The sequence below is a fragment of the Schistocerca gregaria genome, chromosome X (assembly GCF_023897955.1).
Source record: "Schistocerca gregaria isolate iqSchGreg1 chromosome X, iqSchGreg1.2, whole genome shotgun sequence".
Taxonomy (NCBI): domain Eukaryota; kingdom Metazoa; phylum Arthropoda; class Insecta; order Orthoptera; family Acrididae; genus Schistocerca; species Schistocerca gregaria.
Window position 1 is genome coordinate 345,816,941 of NC_064931.1, and position 19,329 is coordinate 345,836,269.

Below are 19,329 nucleotides of genomic sequence, written 5' to 3' on the forward strand. Positions count from 1 at the left end.
GCCTCCTTTCTCTTTAGGTGTTCAGAGTGATAGTCTTTCTCTGCCTCTTGATTTTCTTCAGAGAGATTTTGAAAGCGATAGCAGTGGTCACATAAATCTTTTCTTGGTACATGAAAGCCTAAGTTAAACTCTGTATTGAATATTTCTCTGTAAAGCCAATATATTTCAGCAGTAACCTGTTCCTCTTCACAATGTTTCTTATATAGTTTGTGCATTATTTGTATATTCAAATCTACTAGTAAGAACTGTCGCAAAGTGCTCTGTCAGCAGTAATGCGATGGAATGGTAGCAAATGATTTTATATGGTTCCTTATTCTCTCCCTTGCCTTGTCGGATCTCCTTATACATGGATGATGATGACCCCTATTGTCAGCAGACAAAATCATGTTGCTGCTGTCCCTTTTCTTCTGTATATATATATAGCACAAATGTTTCTGATATATTCAAAATGCTAAGGAAAAACCCTAGACACACTTGAACTTCACTACCATTTTTCAGGAGAACATACTTCTTTGTCACATTTCTTTGAGACTGCGCACCTGCAGAATGTGACCTTGCTTTAGGTACCACCTTAATAAGTGGAGCTAAATACTGTTGCTGTTTTTCTATATCTTTCATTATACAGAATCCTTGGAGCATCTGTCTCCCTTCAGTTTCACTGATGTTCTCTCTACACTTTCTCTGGCATTTGGAACAACCCTTATACTTAAAGTGTTCTGGCTGGTACTTCTTTATTAGCAGTTGATTTGTACGCCTTTCCTGACTGCCTATTCATTTTTCTTATGTGCTTTTTCCACTTGTCAATGTTCTTAATTCTTTTTCTCGTTTTATTTTCCTTACCAACTTCATTTCCTCTGTCAGATTGCCCATGTTCTTGATCATTAGACTCAACGGTCACTGGATTAACTTCTTCCTGTTGCATGTTCACTAACATCACAAAATCTTTGCCCACATAAATTGAAGAATCAGGACTGAATAGCTGATTTGTCGGTGAATGTGGATATCCATATTGTATCTCCTTTGTGAGATTGCCTGGAAAGGAGAAAATTATATTACTGGTGTTAGTGCCTTATCTAGCATAATACACGACATTAATCAACTATGAATCTTACAGTCCCATTGTAGTTTAAAAATTATGACTTGCGATAATTACGACAAAATGTACCACTTCACCCACAGACAATAAATGTGGCCTTAGCTATATTGAAATGCACATGTGTTATTATTTTAGTAACATTGCAGTTAGGAGAAGAAATAAATCAGAATTAATTAAGGACCACTAAGAAAATGTGTACACACAACCATATTAAAACGATAGTCCCAATATATGTATTCTGTTTGTCAAATAATTTCTGACTGAGAAATTAGTATTTGAAATGTTAAACAAGACCCACAGATTATCATTTTGCTTACCGATGTTTTCTAAAGATAGTTGCAGTTTCTGTTGAACTGCAGCTCTCCTTTTCTTTGGCCTCAGAGATGGTGATGGTGGTGGTGGTGGTGGTAATGAAAAATCCATGCTGTTTTCGGGTATGTAATCATCTGATGAACCCGAACTAAGCACTTTGAAATCATTGCAATCTTCTTCAGTTAACTCTTGCAGCCGTTTCATTATGGAACAGTTTTGTATTGCAGACGAGATTTCACCATTCTTTTCTTCTGCTTCTGTAATTTCTACAGTATGGTATACAGACAATGAATGGGAATGAAGTCAATCAAACTAACGATCTGTATCTCTGTGGATGATTATCTCACATATAAAATTAATAGTAATTCATCTTACCTTCATCAGATGTAGAATTACTTTCACTGTGGTAATTTCGCATCACTAGCTCAACCATTCTCCTTCCTCGTGAAGTCATTTTTCATCTAACAGAGAGCGCACACTAACAACAACCTCTTCACAGTGGATACCACACAAAACTAAACAAAATTTGATGTGACTATGACAGCAACGTGACTACGTTGACAATGCTTACAAAGGGCACTCATTGTTTAGCGTTTCTCTGCTTACTGATTCTTGTAAGGGAAATATGACGGCTTGAAACCTCGTACGTAAAGTGTTTTGAGAACTGATGAACAGAAGAATGATTCAGCAGGGAGACGTGATGCAAAGTTTCTACTTGGCGTCGCAAGCTTCGTTATTATCTGCTAGACAACATATAATACTCTTTCACAGGAAAATAGTGCACAAATGCAGCAAAATTGTATTATACAAAACAAGCAGATAATGGTATCTGCTGAATAAAAATGTATTTCCAAATTTACTTCATGAAGTAAGCAGTCAGAAGAACGTAACTGCCCATACGTTTTGCTGATCCAAAAATATGATGCACTGACTCGAGAGACAAGAACGTAAGAGCCAATTCGTATATCTGTCTTTAAATTAAGCTCACAACTTGGAGATACGCAGCATCTTATTCTCGCAACAAGAAGAGATAGAGATATGCCATTTTAACACAACAAGGACCTGATTACCGTGAGGACATCCATAAAAAAAAAAAAAAAAAAAAAAAAAAAAAAAAAAAAAAAAAAAAAAACGAGAATCACATTTTTGGAGATACGTTCCTCTGACTCTCACACTACGATATGACTTCGGCGGGAATTGTGCCCTCCAATGTAGATGTAGAACACACATATATGTGCAGAGTGTAAATTTTAAGTTGACAAACCAGAATAATTCCAAAAAATGTGTAGAATCCAAAGTTGATTATTTTCAAGGGGGACATCTGCTGGTGCTAAAATTAGCCTGCCACCCCAGCCCCTTGGGCAAGCGGCGGGAGGCAACTTTAAAATTTCAAATGTGAATTCCCATTTTTTTTTATAGCAGAATCAGATACTACATAAAAAACTGCGTACATTTTGTCTTAAACATTTGATTTGATTCATGGTAGTTGGCACTGTAATTCAAGAAAATGTTCTAATTTTTGCGTGGAAAATGGTTACGGATAAATAAAAAAATACTAATTTACTTCGTAAATTTTGATTTGATAAAACTAAAACTCTCCCTCTCTCCCAATAGGGTGGGGATTGAGAGAGAGGAATTAGAGTTTTACAAATGTTGGCCCATATATTAATATTTTCCACAGATTCGGATAAGTTTTGTTTGTTTTGTGGTCATGAGGCCACACAACTTTTAATTATCCAACAAATCATCTGACAAGCTAGCTAACTAACGAAACATCCTACTTACTAATGAGTGAACTCATTAACTAAAAAACCAACTTACTCACGAACCTAATTTTTATTAGATTTGGAGTGATCAGCCTTGTTTGTCGAGACGTCTCACAACTGGAGTGCTTGCTTAATTTGAGTCTTTTGGTTTCGGGTGGAAAAACGTAGAAAACGACATTCATGAATTTATTGACTTAACTCACATTGTTTTCAACTTTATTTTATTTCGGAATTTCGCAGCTGTTACATCATTTACATTTTTAGTATTACGTATGATAATCGATATCCCACTCAGCCCTGATCGATAAACAATGCTCTTACCAGACCTTGATGATGAGCAGCGCAATGTTTCGGAGTGCCGCCAATAGGTAGCGCACGGACTAGAAATTCGCCCTTTCTCATAGTAATACTGGGCTTTAGAAATTGTAAGTATTAATGTAATAAACACATTGTACCTTTTACCTGTCTGAGCATTCAGACAGCAATACATCGTTCATAATAACGATTGTCTTTTGGGTGATTTATGTTTGATTACCTTGTGTGACTGCGCTCGCAGCTTTTGCTCTCTACCGGTCACATCTGACACGGAGTTAAGTGTTGCTAGGGGGAATTACGCCGGGCCGCTTCTCACTCATAGAAATGCTAACCCTGCCTTTATCGATGGCCCTTATCTTTCCTCTCGAGATTAATAGGTGGCATATGTCATTATGAATTAGCTTTCTGTGGAATAAAAAATTGAGATGTGTACATTTATGGAGAAAGTGGGAGAAATTTTGACAACGCAGTCACGCTTTATGGACAGGGTTTTCCTGGATCGGCAGGGCAGGTCCTGAGAATTGGCCAGCCAGATCGCCTTCTTATGGGGTTATCATATATCAGGAAACGCCTACAACACTCGGAAACATGATGCAAAGAATAAGTGATGCTTGTGCTGCAATTACATCAGACATGTTATCAAGATGTGTGCAGGGATTTACAGCACAAGTCAATAAATGCATCAAAGTTGGAGATCATCACATTGAACATTTGCTTTCATATTCGGTGAGATGTAAGGGATTTACGGACAATAAGCAGGCCAGAAGTGAGAGGAGAGGGGACTCACTGGAAATTCATTTACTTGCAAGTATTTTCAAATAATCGACAATAACGAAACCAAAAGTTCCTTTTCAGGACCACCAAATCTTAGAGGGGAATACGTTCATCTTTAGTTAGCGAGTGGGTTAGTCTTTTACTTTGTTTACTCTGTGAGTTAATGAGTTCACTCGTTAGTAAGTAGGATGTTTGGTTAGTTAGTTAGCTAGTCATATGATTTGTTTGATAGTTAAAGATTGTGTGGCCTCATGACCACAAAACAAACAAAACTTATCTGAATCTGTGGAAAATATTAATATTTGAGTCAACATTTGTAAAACTCTAATTCCTCTCTGTCAAACCCCACTCTATGGGGAGAGAGGGAGAGTTTTAGTTTTAGCTAATCAAAATTTACAAAGTAAATAAGTATTTTTTATTTATCCGTAACCATTTTCCACGCAAAAATGAGAACACTTTTTTTAATTAGAGCACCAACTATCATGAATCAAAACAGATGTTTATGACAAAATGTACGTAGTGTTTTATGTAGAATCTGATTCTGCAATAAAAAATGGGGTGTTCCTATTTGAAATTTTAAAGTTGCCTCCCGCCCCACCCACAGGCGGTGCGGCTAATTTTAGCACCAGCAGATGTCCCCCTCAAAAATAATCAGCTTTGGGTTCTACACATTTTTTTCGTGTGAAGCTTATTTTTCAAGATATTCTGGTTGGTCAACTTAAAATTTACACCCTGTGTGTATATATATGGCCCTTTACAAAGGTGCTTTATGTTTGTAAATATTTTAGTTATGACAAACCTTTTGTAATGTGCTGATTTTTTTCCACATGACAACTTGGCTTGAAGTTCAACGTAAAATGAACATATTTTCACAACAAAAAGATTTTTAAGGTATGCAAATGCACTGTTCGACTTCCAGGTTTTGTAATGCCAAACTGAAACTTTTATCTCAAATACCACGCCGTAACTCATGGTATGAGACATTTCCACGTATATGCACTTTGTTACAGTCCTGAAGATGACAGCAAAGTCTGCCGAAACTGGCTGTCTTAGATAAAGAAATAAATATGCAATCTAGGCTGTTGAATGTTTTTTAGCAAGTAAAACATGTCACACTTTCAGTACTCTCAAACTGAGGAAATTCAATGTTCTCTCCGAGATGTACAAAAATAAAACACTTCAGATAAATTATAATTAAGGCTTTTATGAGTTAACATTCACTGTTAAGATAATTTTTAATCACCTGAAGTTTGTGCTTGATAACAATGTGTTATAGATGCGTCAAAAAAATAAGATTATTAAGCCTGCTCTATTGGCTACTTGCCCTGAGAAATTTTGTATTTATTATTGGCAACAGTGGCCAAGCTCATTTGAATATCCACTTCCTGTGGCACTATTATCTAGGCCCGGATCTAGTGGGGGAGGGGAAGGGCAAACTGGGGTATCTACCCCGAGTGGCAATTTCAGGGGGCCGCAAAATTCATAATCTTGACGTAAAAAAATTTGTTTCACAAAGTGCCTAGCATCCGGTGCACATTGATCTCTCAATTATTCACATAATTTTGAAATGTGTTCCTGTTGGTTCTTCAAAAAATTTTAAACACAGTCAAAATTGATTTCTAAATCAATCATAAGTTGTGTTTTGAATGTGTGCATAGCGCATGTGATGTCTCTTCCAGGGGACTCCCTGTCACATCAAGAAATAAAAAACAGTCTCACAGACAAAAGGGGCTGGGGCTATATGAGCTGAACCAAATAAATGTGAACCGGTGAATACCAATTGCTGTTTGTCTATGTGGTTGTTTGAATAATGAGTGTGTTATAATTATTAGCTAAAGCCATAGATTCAGACTGCCAGAGTGGAAATAAACGTCTAAGAGGAATAACAGGTAAGAAAGATTATATATTATCTTCTTGGTGTATCCAAAAAAATAAAATTTTGACAGAAAATTTTTGCTGTATCGCTACAATACTAAGGGCAAGTTGTACAGCCCCAGTTAGCAGCTGCTTTGGTTCTATTCTCTGAACAGCTAGGAAGACGTGTTGTACGAACATACAACAATGCCTAGCTGGTGAATAAATGTGGGATAACTAAATCAGTGATTGTGGGATGGTTAGTAAAGTTAACTGGAGAATAAGTTTTGATGATGACAGGAATACGTATGAAATAAGTGATGCCGAGATTGTTTGTTAGGAAAGGAAAGAGAAGAAAGGAGGACATCACACAAATTATATGGAAGAACATGACGAATCCAAATTTATATAAAAATTTTGTGGTACTACTTTTGCACCTCACACCTGATAAACTGGAGTACATGAATGATATGTGAACCTATTTCCTCACATAAATGTTTTTTCTTGTAATAGGCCTAATAGCCATTTGATGTTGGTACTTCGTGAATTATATTCTGTTGTGTTCTTTATATAAATTAGGTAGATAAAAGCGACCAGTTGTGCCAGAACAGGGTCACAATGAACTGGGACGGTATCAACAAAAATGACACACTTTGAGTTTGTTATTTCTTCTCATAAACAAACTTACTTCCATATCAGCGTACAGAAAATGTTTTGGCAGATCAATCAAAAGTGTGGTCTTTTAAAGCCATGTATTAATATGTGGATCTGCCTGGATTTACTTGTGTAACAATCGTATTTGATACAATGACAGACACTGTCATTCAATATACTGTACACAGGTCTTTAGAGTTAACTCTACAGCTGCACTCCTAGGGAATAGTTCTTACATTTGCAGTATGCAGATTTCCATACCCAGTCAATAGAACAACACAGTACAGCAATTCTTGAGATGTTTTACATGCTTCTTGTGAATTTGACACTTTATCTAGAGATACTCAAGGACGATAAATCCGCATCTCTAACTGCATATGTAATGAAATTTCAGAGTTGCTGTTAACCAAAAGAGCTTGTCTAGTTCCGTCTATGTGTAAAGAACTAAGCAACATCATTGTCGAGACAGTTTACCACACATGGGAACAATATGCAATGCGTGTAGTGTTGACAGGATTAACATACATTTTGCTGATGTATCTGATTCACAAGAGCAATCTGCAGAGTCCCAACAGTGGTTCTTAGCAGATCCTGATTGTGTATGCAAAATTTCATTGTAGAAGTACACTTGACAGCACAAAAACTGGTCGCCCCTCAGCATTCTAAGTCTGACTAGCTGCACAATCTGGCAACACTGTAGGATGCAGAAGTGCCTGGAAGAAGTGTTTTCTTCCACTCACAATGTTACAGTGCTATATCAGCTCATCGTCTGTTGGTAAACACCACACAATGTACACGCAAAGTCAGGAGTTTTGAGTTCACTCACTTCTTTATTTTTTAACCACATTTTGGATGTCTGCTAAAAGTAATCAGCCTGATGGAGCCTCAAAGTTAATTTGCTTCACTTTCCAATCCACCATTAATAGCAAAACCTTCTGCAAAAGATCTCGTGGGTACGTTTATGCTTGAAAGGTTCCTTGCCCTACAGCACCCATGGCAATTGGCCACTCACCACCAGACACTTCACGCAGGCTGACCAGGTGACAGAGACTACTCAAGAAGTCACTGCCGATTAAAAATGACTCACCAGTGCAAGAACGAAGGTAGCTAAGGGCTTGAGCAATGGTCCCAATACTGAAGTGAATACACTGCAACCATCTGGCAGGGAGCCTTGTTCACTACATCTTGCATGTGTGTAGGTAAAACCAGTTCATCCGTCAACAATAGAACCATCAGTGTATAACATGTCTCCTGAGCCCAGAAATGCATCGAGAACATCCAGAAAAAGGCGGCAAACAGTCTATTGAGTCTCTCAGCCCAAAAGAGTGGACGAGACATATCAGAGGACAGGGTACGTATCATGGAGGTGTATGTGATTTCTCCCTGACAAGAGCAACAGTGGGGAAAGATGGAATTCAGAGCAGGAACACTGTGTGTGAACTGGGATCATGACTTCACAATTTGGTCTGTGTTGAGAGAGACAGATCTCCCTGTGAAAAAGGACACTGTAGTTTGGATGCTCAGAGGAGCAGCGAATGTGTATTTCATAGATGAGCAGCAGTTGTCGGCTCCTGATCTGTAGGGGAGGGACGCCAGCCTCCACATGTGTGCTGTTGACGGGTCTGGTCTGAAAGGCACCTATCACAAGCCAGATTCCACAATAGTGTAACAGATACAGCATCCTCAGTGCTGAACACAATGCTGCGCTATACGCCAGACTACCATGAGATGCACTCTACAGGATCAGAGCTTTGTTTGGCCACAAAATACAGAGTGGTCTGCACACCAGCCGATAAGACAGTGAATGGGTATTACGATATGGCCGGCATGTTGACTTTAGTTGGCAAAGATGGGGAATCTCCAGCAACAGGGCATCGAAGGCCAATCCTAAAAAAACACTAAGACTCCACCACATTGGTCATGTGGTCATCGTGGGAGAGTTCTGGTTGGGGATGGGCAGTACAATGGCGATAGGAGTGCTTGATACATGTCTTGGTGATGGAATGAGGAAGTGGTGATGAAATATGGTGTCATAAGACTTGTGCGAATCGAGGATGACATTGCGAAAAAGATATCCGGACATCAGACTCCCAGGCAGACCAAACTGTTAGCAGTAGAATGGCCTTGGCAAAAACTGCCCTGGGAGGAGCCAAAAGACCCCGAGACTCAAGGTACCAATACAGCTAACGGCTCATTATACATTTGAGCAACTTGCAGAAAATATTAGTGAGGTTAATTGAGCGATAGCTGTCCAACTGAAGAGGGTGTTTACCCGGTTTTAGTTCTGGAATGATCACTCTTTCTCGCCACTGGAATGGGAACTCACCAACTCAGATACAGTTGTAAATGGCAAGGATATATGTTGGTAATGCACTGGTAAGTGTTTGAGGATTTGGCTGTGGATGCAGCCTGGCCTTGGAGCCATGTCTGGGCAAAGGGCTACAGCACTGAGGAATTCCTGCTCGCTGAACTGAGCATTATAAGATACCGGGTGACATGTAGTAAATGTAAAGGAAGTTGCTCTACCCACTGTTTGAGGATACGAAATGCAGGCTTATGATTCTCAGATGCACAGGCTTGAGCATAATGAAAAGCAAAATATTTTGCAAGAGTGCCTGGATCAGTGTAGACAACACCATTCACAGACATACCAGGTACAACCGTGGGGTATTGGTGTCTATATAGGCATCAAATCTTCACCAAAATCTGCAAAGGAGGGGTACATGGTCCAAAGGCAGCAACATACCGCTCCCAGCATTCTCATTTCTGTCACTTATGAAGTAGTGGAACTCGGCACAGAACCATTCAAAGGCAATGAAGTGCTCCATCAACGGATGTCTCTTATGATGTTTGAAAGCATACCTGTGATCTCTAATGACCACAGTGAGTTCGAGGGTCCACCAAGGAACTGCCTCCCGACGGGGGATCCCGAGGAAGAGGATTACTTTGTCAGCTGCTGATAGAATGGCTGCACTTGTGCTCTGGACAACTGCAGTGTTGAAAGTATTCAAATCAGTTTTGAGAGAGTCCATCTGGGTGGACACTGGTGAGCGACATCGAGGCAGGGTCAAAAGGATTGAAAAATGATCCCTGCTACACAGGTAATCACGGACTCTCCAATGGATGGACAGAAGAAGACCTGGACTGCAAATAGAAAAAGTAATGGCTGAATAAGGCCCATATGCCACACAGAAGTGAGTGGGGACACCAGTATTCAAGAGGTGGAGATCACATCCCATGAGCAAGTTTTGACAGCTGGTAGGGTGCGTGGAGCTGAGAAAACATTGCAGATAATGTGTTCTGGGATACTTCATCACTTGGAGGGAAATACACATAATTGTTGTTGTTGTTGTTGCTGTTGTGGTCTTCAGTCCTGAGACTGGTTTGATGCAGCTCTCTATGCTACTCTATCCTGTGCAAGCTTCTTTATCTCCCAGTACTTACCGCAACCTACATCGTTCAGAATCTGCTTAATGTATTCATCTCTTGGTCTCCCTCTGCGATTTTTACCTTCCACGCTGCCCTCCAATGCTAAATTTGTGATCCCTTGATGCCTCAAAACATGTCCTACCAACCGGTCCCTTCTTTTTGTGAAGTTGTGCCACAAACTCCTTTTCTCCCCAATTCTATTCAGTACCTCCTCATTAGTTGTGTGATCTATCCACCTTATCTTCAGCATTCGTCTGTAGCACCACATTTCGAAAGCTTCTATTCTCTTCTTGTCAAAACTATTTATCATCCATGTTTCACTTCCATACATGGCTACACTCCATACAAATACTTTCAGAAACGACATCCTGACACTTATTTCTATACTCGATGTTAACAAATTTCTTCTCTTCAGAAACGCTTTCCTTGTCATTGCCAGTCTGCATTGTGTGTCCTCTCTACTTCGACCATCATTAGTTATTTTGCCCCCCAAATAACAAAACTCATTTTCTACTTTAAGTGTCTCATTCCCTAATCTAATTCCCTCAGCATCACCCGATTTAATTTGACTACATTCCATTATCCTCGTTTTGCTTTTGTTGATGTTCATCTTATATCCTCCTTTCAAGACACTGTCCATTCCATTCAACTGCACTTCCAAGTCCTTTGCTGTCTCTGACAGAATTACAATGTCATCGGCGAACCTCAAAGTTTTTATTTCTTCTCCATAAATTTTAATACCTACTCCGAATTTTTCTTTTGTTTCCTTTACTGCTTGCTCAATATACAGATTGAATAACACCGGGGACAGGCTATAACCCTGTCTCACTTCCTTCCCAACCGCTGCTTCCCTTTCATACCTCTCTACTCTTATAACTGCCATCTGGTTTCTGTACAAATTGTAAATAGCCTTTCGCTCCCTGTATTTTACCCCAACCACTTTCAGAATTTGAAAGAGAGTATTCTAGTCAACATTTTCAAAAACTTTCTCCAAGTCTACAAATGCTAGAAACGTAGGTTTAACTTTTCTTAATCTTTCTTCTAAGATAAGTCGTAAGGTTAGTATTGCCTCAAGTGTTCCAACATTTCTGCGGAATCCAAACTGATCTTCCCCAAGGTCAGCTTCTACCAGTTTTTTCATTCATCTGTAAATAATTCGCATTAGTATTTTGCAGCTGTGACTTATTAAACTGATAGTTCGGTAATTTTCACATCTGTAAACACCTGCTTTCTTTGGGATTGGAATTATTATAGTCTTCTTGAAGTCTGAGGGTATTTCACCTGTCTCATACATCTTGCTCACCAGATAGTAGAGTTTTGTCAGGACTGGCTCTCCCAAGGCTATCAGTAGTTCTAATGGAATGTTGTCTACTCCCGGGGCCTTGTTTCGACCCAGGTATTTCAGTGCTCTGTCAAACTCTTCACGCAGTATCGCATCTCCCATTTCATCTTCATCTACATCCTCTTCCATTTCCATAATATTGTCCTCAAGTACATCACCCTTGTATAGACCCTCTATATGTTCCTTCCACCTTTCTGCTTTCCCTTCTTTGCTTAGAACTGGGTTTCCAGCTGAGCTCTTGATATTCATAAAAGTGACTCTCTTTTCTCCAGAGGTCTCCTTAATTTTCCTGTAGGCAGTATCTATCTTACCCCTAGTGAGATAAGCCTCTACATCCTTACATTTGTCCTCTAGCCATGCCTGCTTAGCCATTTTGCACTTCCTGTCGATCTCATTTCTGAGACGTTTGTATTCCTTTTTGCCTGCTTCATTTACTGCATTTTTATATTTTCTCCTTTCATCAATTAAATTCAATATTTCTTCTGATACCCAAGGATTTCTATTAGCCCTCGTCTTTTTACCTACTTTATCTTCTGCTGCCTTCACTACTTCATCCCTCAGAGCTACCCATTCTTCTTCTACTGTATTTCTTTCCTCCATTCCTGTCAATTGTTCCCTTATGCTCTCCCTGAATCTCTGCACAACCTCTGGTTCTTTCAGTTTATCCAGCTCCTATCTCCTTAAATTAGCACCTTTTTGTAGTTTCTTCACATTATAGACGGTAAATTCCAGAGATGTCTACACATGAACAACCATAGCTTCCAAAGCGAAGGTATACCAATACACATTGAAGGGGGCGGGCGTGAGGGGGGGGAGGGGGGAGGGTGAGGGGTGAGGGGGGACGGGGGAGGGGGAGGAGGAGGGGGGGGGGTGTCCGAGGCCATAAGGGCCACCAGGAACACTGTCTCAGATACAGAGGCAGAACATGCAGGGTCTGGTGCGACAGGGCCATCAGAATCTCCCTCTTTCTGGAGAACTTCCTGTGCTTCAGCAATTTAGACTTCTGCAAGAGCTTGTCTGTCCCACAGTCCAGGACAGAGGAGGAACATTAAGTCCAATGACCTGCAACCTGTGGCTCCTTCAGCCATTAGCTAGCATACAGTTGCAGGTCAGCAGAGTCCTGGGAAGGGAGCTCAGCTCCCTGAGGAACCCCTTCCTGGTAAGGGATGCTGGAGGAAAGTGCTGCTTCTCTGGCTGGGGGCTGGGGATTGATGTCTCCGGCAAATACAGAGTTGACGGTCCCAAAAGAGGTGTAGAGGAAGTAGTAGTAGGAGGACCCACCAGTGGAACAGATGCAATCAAATGGCACTTAGGTCCAGACACAGAGGGCAAAGGCACAGTCATTAAAGAGCATGTTGTCACCGTCATAGCAGCAGCATATGTCATCAACACATGAGTAGGATATAGATGATCATTTTTCTTCTTGGCCTCTTGATATGCGAGGGAGTAAACGGTCTTGTATTCCTGGATTTTCTTTTCTCATTTGAATATGATGCAGTCCGGTGAACAGAGAAAATGGCTCTTTCTGCAGTTGATGTAGAAGAGAGGAGGAGCACGAGGACCGTTTGTGTGCAATAGACATCCACAATCCACACAGACGGGACTGGCATTGAAATGTGGAGTTGTGTGTCTAAATTGCATGCATTTGTACCATCCCATGGGAAGAGTAATATTCGGCTTGACATCACAGTGATACACCATCACGTTGACCTTCTAAGACAACGAGTCACATTCAAAGGCCATGATGAATGCTCCAGTAAATACTGTGTCGTCTTTTGGTCCCCAGTGGACAAGACGGGCAAAACGCACACTGCAAATTAGAACAACTAGTCAAAGTTCTTCATCAATCTGTAAAAGGAGGTCTCGCTGGAAAATGGTACCCTGTACCATATTCAGAGTTTTATGGGGATTATAGTGACAGGAATGTTACCCAGCTTGCTGCAGGCGAGCAGCACCTTTGAGTGAGCACCACAGACCATTTCAAACAGAATAGAACCACTTTTCATTTGTGAAATCACTGCCACTCTTCCAAACTTGTCCATGAGGTGAGGTGTTCAACAAAGAATAGTGGTTTGCTGTCAAAAAGGAATCCCCGTTGGAACTAGAACAACTCAAGTATTGGGCAGAGTATTTCTCACCTTGTCTCTGAGCCATATGTTCCCCTCATTGTGCAACCAGGGAAGGGAACATCTTGGGGTCATATCTCTCCGCACTGTATTATGTCTTAGTTTGAGAAGAGACTGCTGGGGCCGTGCGGCCCCCAGAGCAAGAAAGTTTAATTTGCTTCATGTACGAATCTTCTGCCTTGGTACCAACCACTCCTAACGGGCTCTTTCTCATGAGTGGTGTCCAGCCACAGCACAAGTTACTTGGCCACAAAGCTATTGCCTGGGGTCCCCTTATCCCAGCCAGACGGGCACACACGCCTTAGCTTTTGTGGGGAGTTTTCAGTTCAGGCACAACAGTGTGGTCACTGGGTCATCAGGGACTACCGGGGTGCAAGTCCTTGACAGCTCCTCCCCACAACAGAATGGCTACCATGCTGAGTTTTGGGCATAGCACAATTGCGAGAAAGAATGGTACAAAGAGAGAAAGCACAAAAGATGGAATATACACTGCACTGGGCAACCATCCCTGCATGATATGCACTTCAGTAAAATTGAGAAAAAGAAGTAGTTAAGTCAAACCCAACAAGGGGACCATATAATTAATAATGAAAAGTTGTAAAAGGCCTGAAGGTAATATAAAATAAGTGTGCAAGACACAAACTGGATCCAAGCACAATTGGCACCAAGACGTCCATCCGATGGACAGGTAGAAAGAGCAAAGAAAGAAAAAGAATAGGAGAAAGATAGACGGAAATGGAAGTAGTGCTGCAAGGGCTGGGGTGCTGTGGAGGCCACGCACATACAAAAAGAGATGTGAGCCCCCCTGAGGGTAAAGTTGAAAGGTGGAAGGAATATATAAAAGAACTATACAAGGGAAATAAACTTTAATGTGACAGAGAACTGGAAGACAAACTGAAACAAGGTCCCTGGAGTAGACAACATTCCTGGAGAGACAGCCATTTCAAAACAGTTCCACTTAGTGTGCAAGATATGAGACTGGCGAAGTACCCTCAAACTTCTATAAGAATGTGATACTTCCAATTACTAAGAAGGCTGATGCCGACAGGCATGGCTACTACCAAACTATCAGTTTAATAAGGCATGGTTGCCAAACACTGACATGAATTATTTACAGAAGACTAGAAAAACTGGTCTCCCTTCAGAATGATCACTTTAGGTTCAGGAGAAATACAGGAACATGCAAGGCATTAGTGACCCAACGAATTATCTCCGAAGATAGGTTGAAGAATAGCAAACCTAGACTTTAGACATTTTGTGGATTTAGAGAGAGTCTGGAATAATCTAGCTTTAAAATTTCTAAGGTAGCAGGGATAGAATACACGGAGCACAAGGTTATCTACAAATTGTACAGATTTCAGATTGTAGTTTTAACAGTCAAAGGACATGAAAAGAAAACAGCAGTGGACAAGGCAGTAAGACAGGGTTGGTGCCTATGTCTGATGTCATTTGATTTGTAAATTAAGCAAGCAGTAATGGAAACCAAAGAAAAATTTAAAGAATATGTTAAAGTTTAAAGAGAAAAAATTAAAACCACAAGACTTGCCTATGACATTGTAATTGTCAGATGCCAAAGGATGTAGAAGAGTCACTGCATGGAATGGTTAGTCTCTTGGATGAGATAAGATGACTATCAACAAAAGTAAAACAAGGGTAATGGAATTTAGTTTAATTAAAGCAGGAGATGCTGAAGGAACTAGATTAGGAAATGAGACACTGTAAGTAGTAGATGAGTTTTGCTATTGTGGTAGCTAAGTAACTTACGATGGCAGAGGTAGAAAGAATGTAAAATGCAGACCGATAATAGGAATCAAAACATCTCTGAAAAAGAGAAATATGTTAACATCAAATATAAATTTAACAAAGGGACCACATCTGTTTCTCATCAATGATTTTGTAGAAATTCACGAAATAGTAAGATAATAACAGAAATATTGTGGAATAGTAAGAGCAATCTTAGACAAAGAAAAAACGAAAATACTTGAGAAAATTAAGTATTATTGTGATTGAACTGAATTGTATTACTGAATAACAACAACTTGTATAAATCTTCATACAACTGACTATAGTGGCCCAATGAAGGCCACAAAAGAAATAAATAAAAACAGTTATCCTTCTATGAGACAAGATTGTCAATGTCTTCATGGAAAAGTGCTTGCGGTTGCCTATGGAAGCAGACTGCTGCAAGCCAACAGCCACAAATGTCTCATCAGTGCTCCAAAAATACAGAAATCTTATTGGGAGAGATTAGGACTGTATGGAGGTTGTATAAGGGCTTCCCACAGAAACTTCTGCATCATAGTCTAGCCAAGCTTGGCAATGTGTAGACAGGCACTATCCTGCAACAGAATGACGCCATCTGAGAACATTCCTATGCATTTGGGCTTGATGGTGTGTTTCAATATTTGCAAAGTGTCACTGGTATGTTAACTGTGATGCTTTGTTCCAGAAAGTCAATCAGCAGTGGGCCCTTGCAGGTAAAGAAAAAGATTACCATGACTTTGCCAGAGATGGCATGCCCTGTTGTTTTGACTACACAGCAGGAGTTTTGCTGGGAAGCCCTTAGACAACCTCCATACAATCCTGATCTCTCACTACGTAATTTCCATATTTTGGGAGCTCTGAAGAAAGACATTTGTGACTGTCAAATTGCTTTGCATGAAGAAGGGTGCACCAGAGTACAATCGTGATTCTGTGGGCACTCTGAAACATTTTTCCATGAAGGCATAGACCATCTTGTGTCATAGTGGGATACCTATACTAACAAATATTGTAATTAATTTTGAATCAATAAACAGTTTACTTTTACCCATCTGTCTCATTTTCATTTGTCTGCCCACCTACACTACTCTTTGTGTAGATAGTAATGTCATGCTATAGGACTATAACAATTTTACAGTGTGTTCGAGAAGTAGGCAGTACATAAATTTTACAGCCAATCAGTTGATTTTCTGAAGGTTTTTCTTTGTATTGCACAAAATTCAAATGCATGTAAGCAATCACAGGCCGAGGGGAAGTAGAATACTGAAGAAGGACCTACAATTATTTGACAGTTCCTGCTCAGAAGTTCCAAGTGTACTACCAGCATCACTCTCACCAGCAAATTAACTGTCAGTACCTATTAACTTAAATGTAAAGAATTCAGAATGCAATGATTTGTTTTAGATTCAGATAAGCTGAGGAATCTGAATGCTCTGAAGTGGATGATCTGTACTACAAAAGATGACCGACAAAGGAAGTTAGTCAGGGCAGGGAGGAAGGGAAGGGGGGGGAGGGTAAGGTAAGAAACCAGAAATTAGAAAAATGTCAATTTATAATCAGTTGCAGTTGTTGTAAATGAAGTTTATTAGATAATCGGAATCAAAAGAAAAGACAAGCTGAACAACTAGTGCTGATAACAAGGAGGTGTACTAAGAAAGGTAAAGTAGACCCGTCAGTATGGAAAGAAATGAAGCTAAAATTTCTACAATGAAAAGCAAAAAATATAAAAGACTGAGTAAGAAAAAAGAAGAACAATCTGAAATAACATCAGAATGTGTGAAAATGAATCTACAATGCACACTGAAATTCTGTTGCAAATCAAAGAACAAGAGAATGTATTTTTCAACACCTGAGGAGAAAAGTAGTCAAATATTTTATACATTCTTGTCAAATATGAAGTGGGAACAACAGGAAGGGTATGTTGCTATCCTAGTACACAGGAAAGAAGTTAAACAAGAAACTTAAATAGGACAATGAAGAAGAAAATATTGTTTTCAGTACAATTTAAAAGTACACAATGATGTGTTACACATATGTAAAGAAATGTTTCATCCACTTTTAGGAATTTGTGAATAGTCAGCCAGCACTTGGGTCAAACAGAGTAAATGAGGATAATTATTTCAAAACATGAAGGGAACAGAAGGAAGAATTTAATGCACTGAAATAAAATGTTTGGAAATTTTTAGATAAAATTTCCAAGCTGATATCCTATTATTGCAAAGCATCTACTTTCAAGCTTTATTTGGAGCCACACTTTTCATAATTTAGCGTATCATACAATGAGTTTGTTAGTGATTGTGCCAGTCATGGTACTATCACTGCTCTTTTTCTTACAAGTTATATTTCACAGAACCAGTACAATGCTCAACAGAAGAAACAGAGGGAAAATGGGGGAAGTCGAATGATGAAAGGGCAGATAAAGCAGGAAAGTGTTTACCATGGATGTATAAGCAGTGCAGTTAGTGCCTGCAGACCAGGCCAGTTGTCTTTATTTAACACGGGAGTTGAAATGTTACAATTTCACAGTTTGTAACTCAGTAGATGGTTTAGTTTTTTGTTTTTTTGTTTTTTTTAATTTGCCGTGAAGGAGAAGAAGGGTTAGATACTAACATTTCTGCAACTTTCATTACAAATTTTATAGGCACAGAGGTAGCGCGAATGTGACAAAATATTTTATAGTGACTGGAGATGTGACATAAAAATTCTGTACATTGGACCAGTTGCAATTTCTGCATTTAAGTTAACATGCTTTGATGTCTCTCAAATCACTTACTCCAAGAGATCATCATCCTTTTTATGAAGGCCTTCTTTACAAATAATGCCAACAAAATTGTGTGAAAAACAAAGAACTATTCCATGACTTTCATTTCTGTGTGAAGACAATTTAAATTCAAATTCCTTTTGTTTTATGCATTTGTATGCTCCGTTCTGTTAGCAACATTAAAAACTATCTTGATGCAAAAAGTCACAAACTTATCTGTTAACAATGTTTTGCCCCAAAGCCTTGTACCTTATCAAGTAAGGTCGTAAATATAATAAAACTGGTGAATAATATGTACACCAGAGAGTGTTACTTTAGTTTGTGAGTCAAGGTATCTTTACAGCAGTATTACTTCCCTGTATTTTTGAGGTACAAGGTTTTGCTCTCTTGACAGTGTTTTGTCCATTGTTGCTGCTCCAACTCTGATGTGTAATTACGTATCTTCACTCCATGAGGCTTTATGATTAATAGATTGTTGTTTAAAAATAAAAAAATAAGTGAATAATTCAGCCATAAACACTACAACTGTAATGCAATCAGGACGCACTGTAGCCTCAGGTTTTTTATTTTTTTTTTTAATTTTTTTACCCTATGGTTGCAACCATTTCCTGTACACAATAGCCAGCTTTAAGGATCGTTTATTTAAGAGCAGCATTGGTAAATCAAACAAGTCATGTTAGGCCCAGGAACTGTATGACATACTTACAACATTTCCACCTACCCAACCCCCTCTCACCCCCCCCCCTCTCCTCTCTCTCTCTCTCTCTCTCTCTCTCTCTCTCTCTCTCTCTCTCTCTCTCTCTCTCTCCCTCTCCCCCCCCCCCCTCTCTTTCTCATCAGTACACTAGTGTGTTTTTTTGCACACATTTCAAGATCTAACTTGATTTGAAATGCATTCATAACAATGGAGAAAAATAGTTGTTACGGATGGAGGAAAAAGGGAGAGACTACAGTACAACCGAATAGAACTAACCAATTTTAACAATAGATTACAAGCGAAAATCATCTGAAGACTGTTTAGACTTTTCCTCAAAGGTTAAAAAATTTGCAATGTTCTACATAATTTCATACACCTTGGGTTTTAAGTATGAGAGGCAGCACATATTATGTATGAATTTATGCATATAACGCTTGCTGAA

At 39.5% G+C, this 19,329-nt stretch overlaps 2 protein-coding genes across 4 annotated transcripts in view; both read right to left on the reverse strand.

Moving 5' to 3' along the window:
- LOC126299084 (serine-rich adhesin for platelets-like) overlaps positions 1-19,329 on the reverse strand; it is a 197,311-nt gene that overhangs the window by 157,375 nt on the left and 20,607 nt on the right. The gene's annotated exons all lie outside the window — the stretch shown is intronic.
- On the reverse strand, positions 501-2,056 carry LOC126299086 (uncharacterized). Its single transcript, XM_049990759.1, has 2 exons — positions 1,414-2,056; positions 501-1,032 (listed from the first exon to the last, which is right to left on the reverse strand). Exons 1-2 carry the CDS (start codon positions 1,610-1,612, stop codon positions 707-709), a joined length of 525 nt encoding a protein of 174 aa, XP_049846716.1. The 5' UTR covers positions 1,613-2,056; the 3' UTR covers positions 501-706.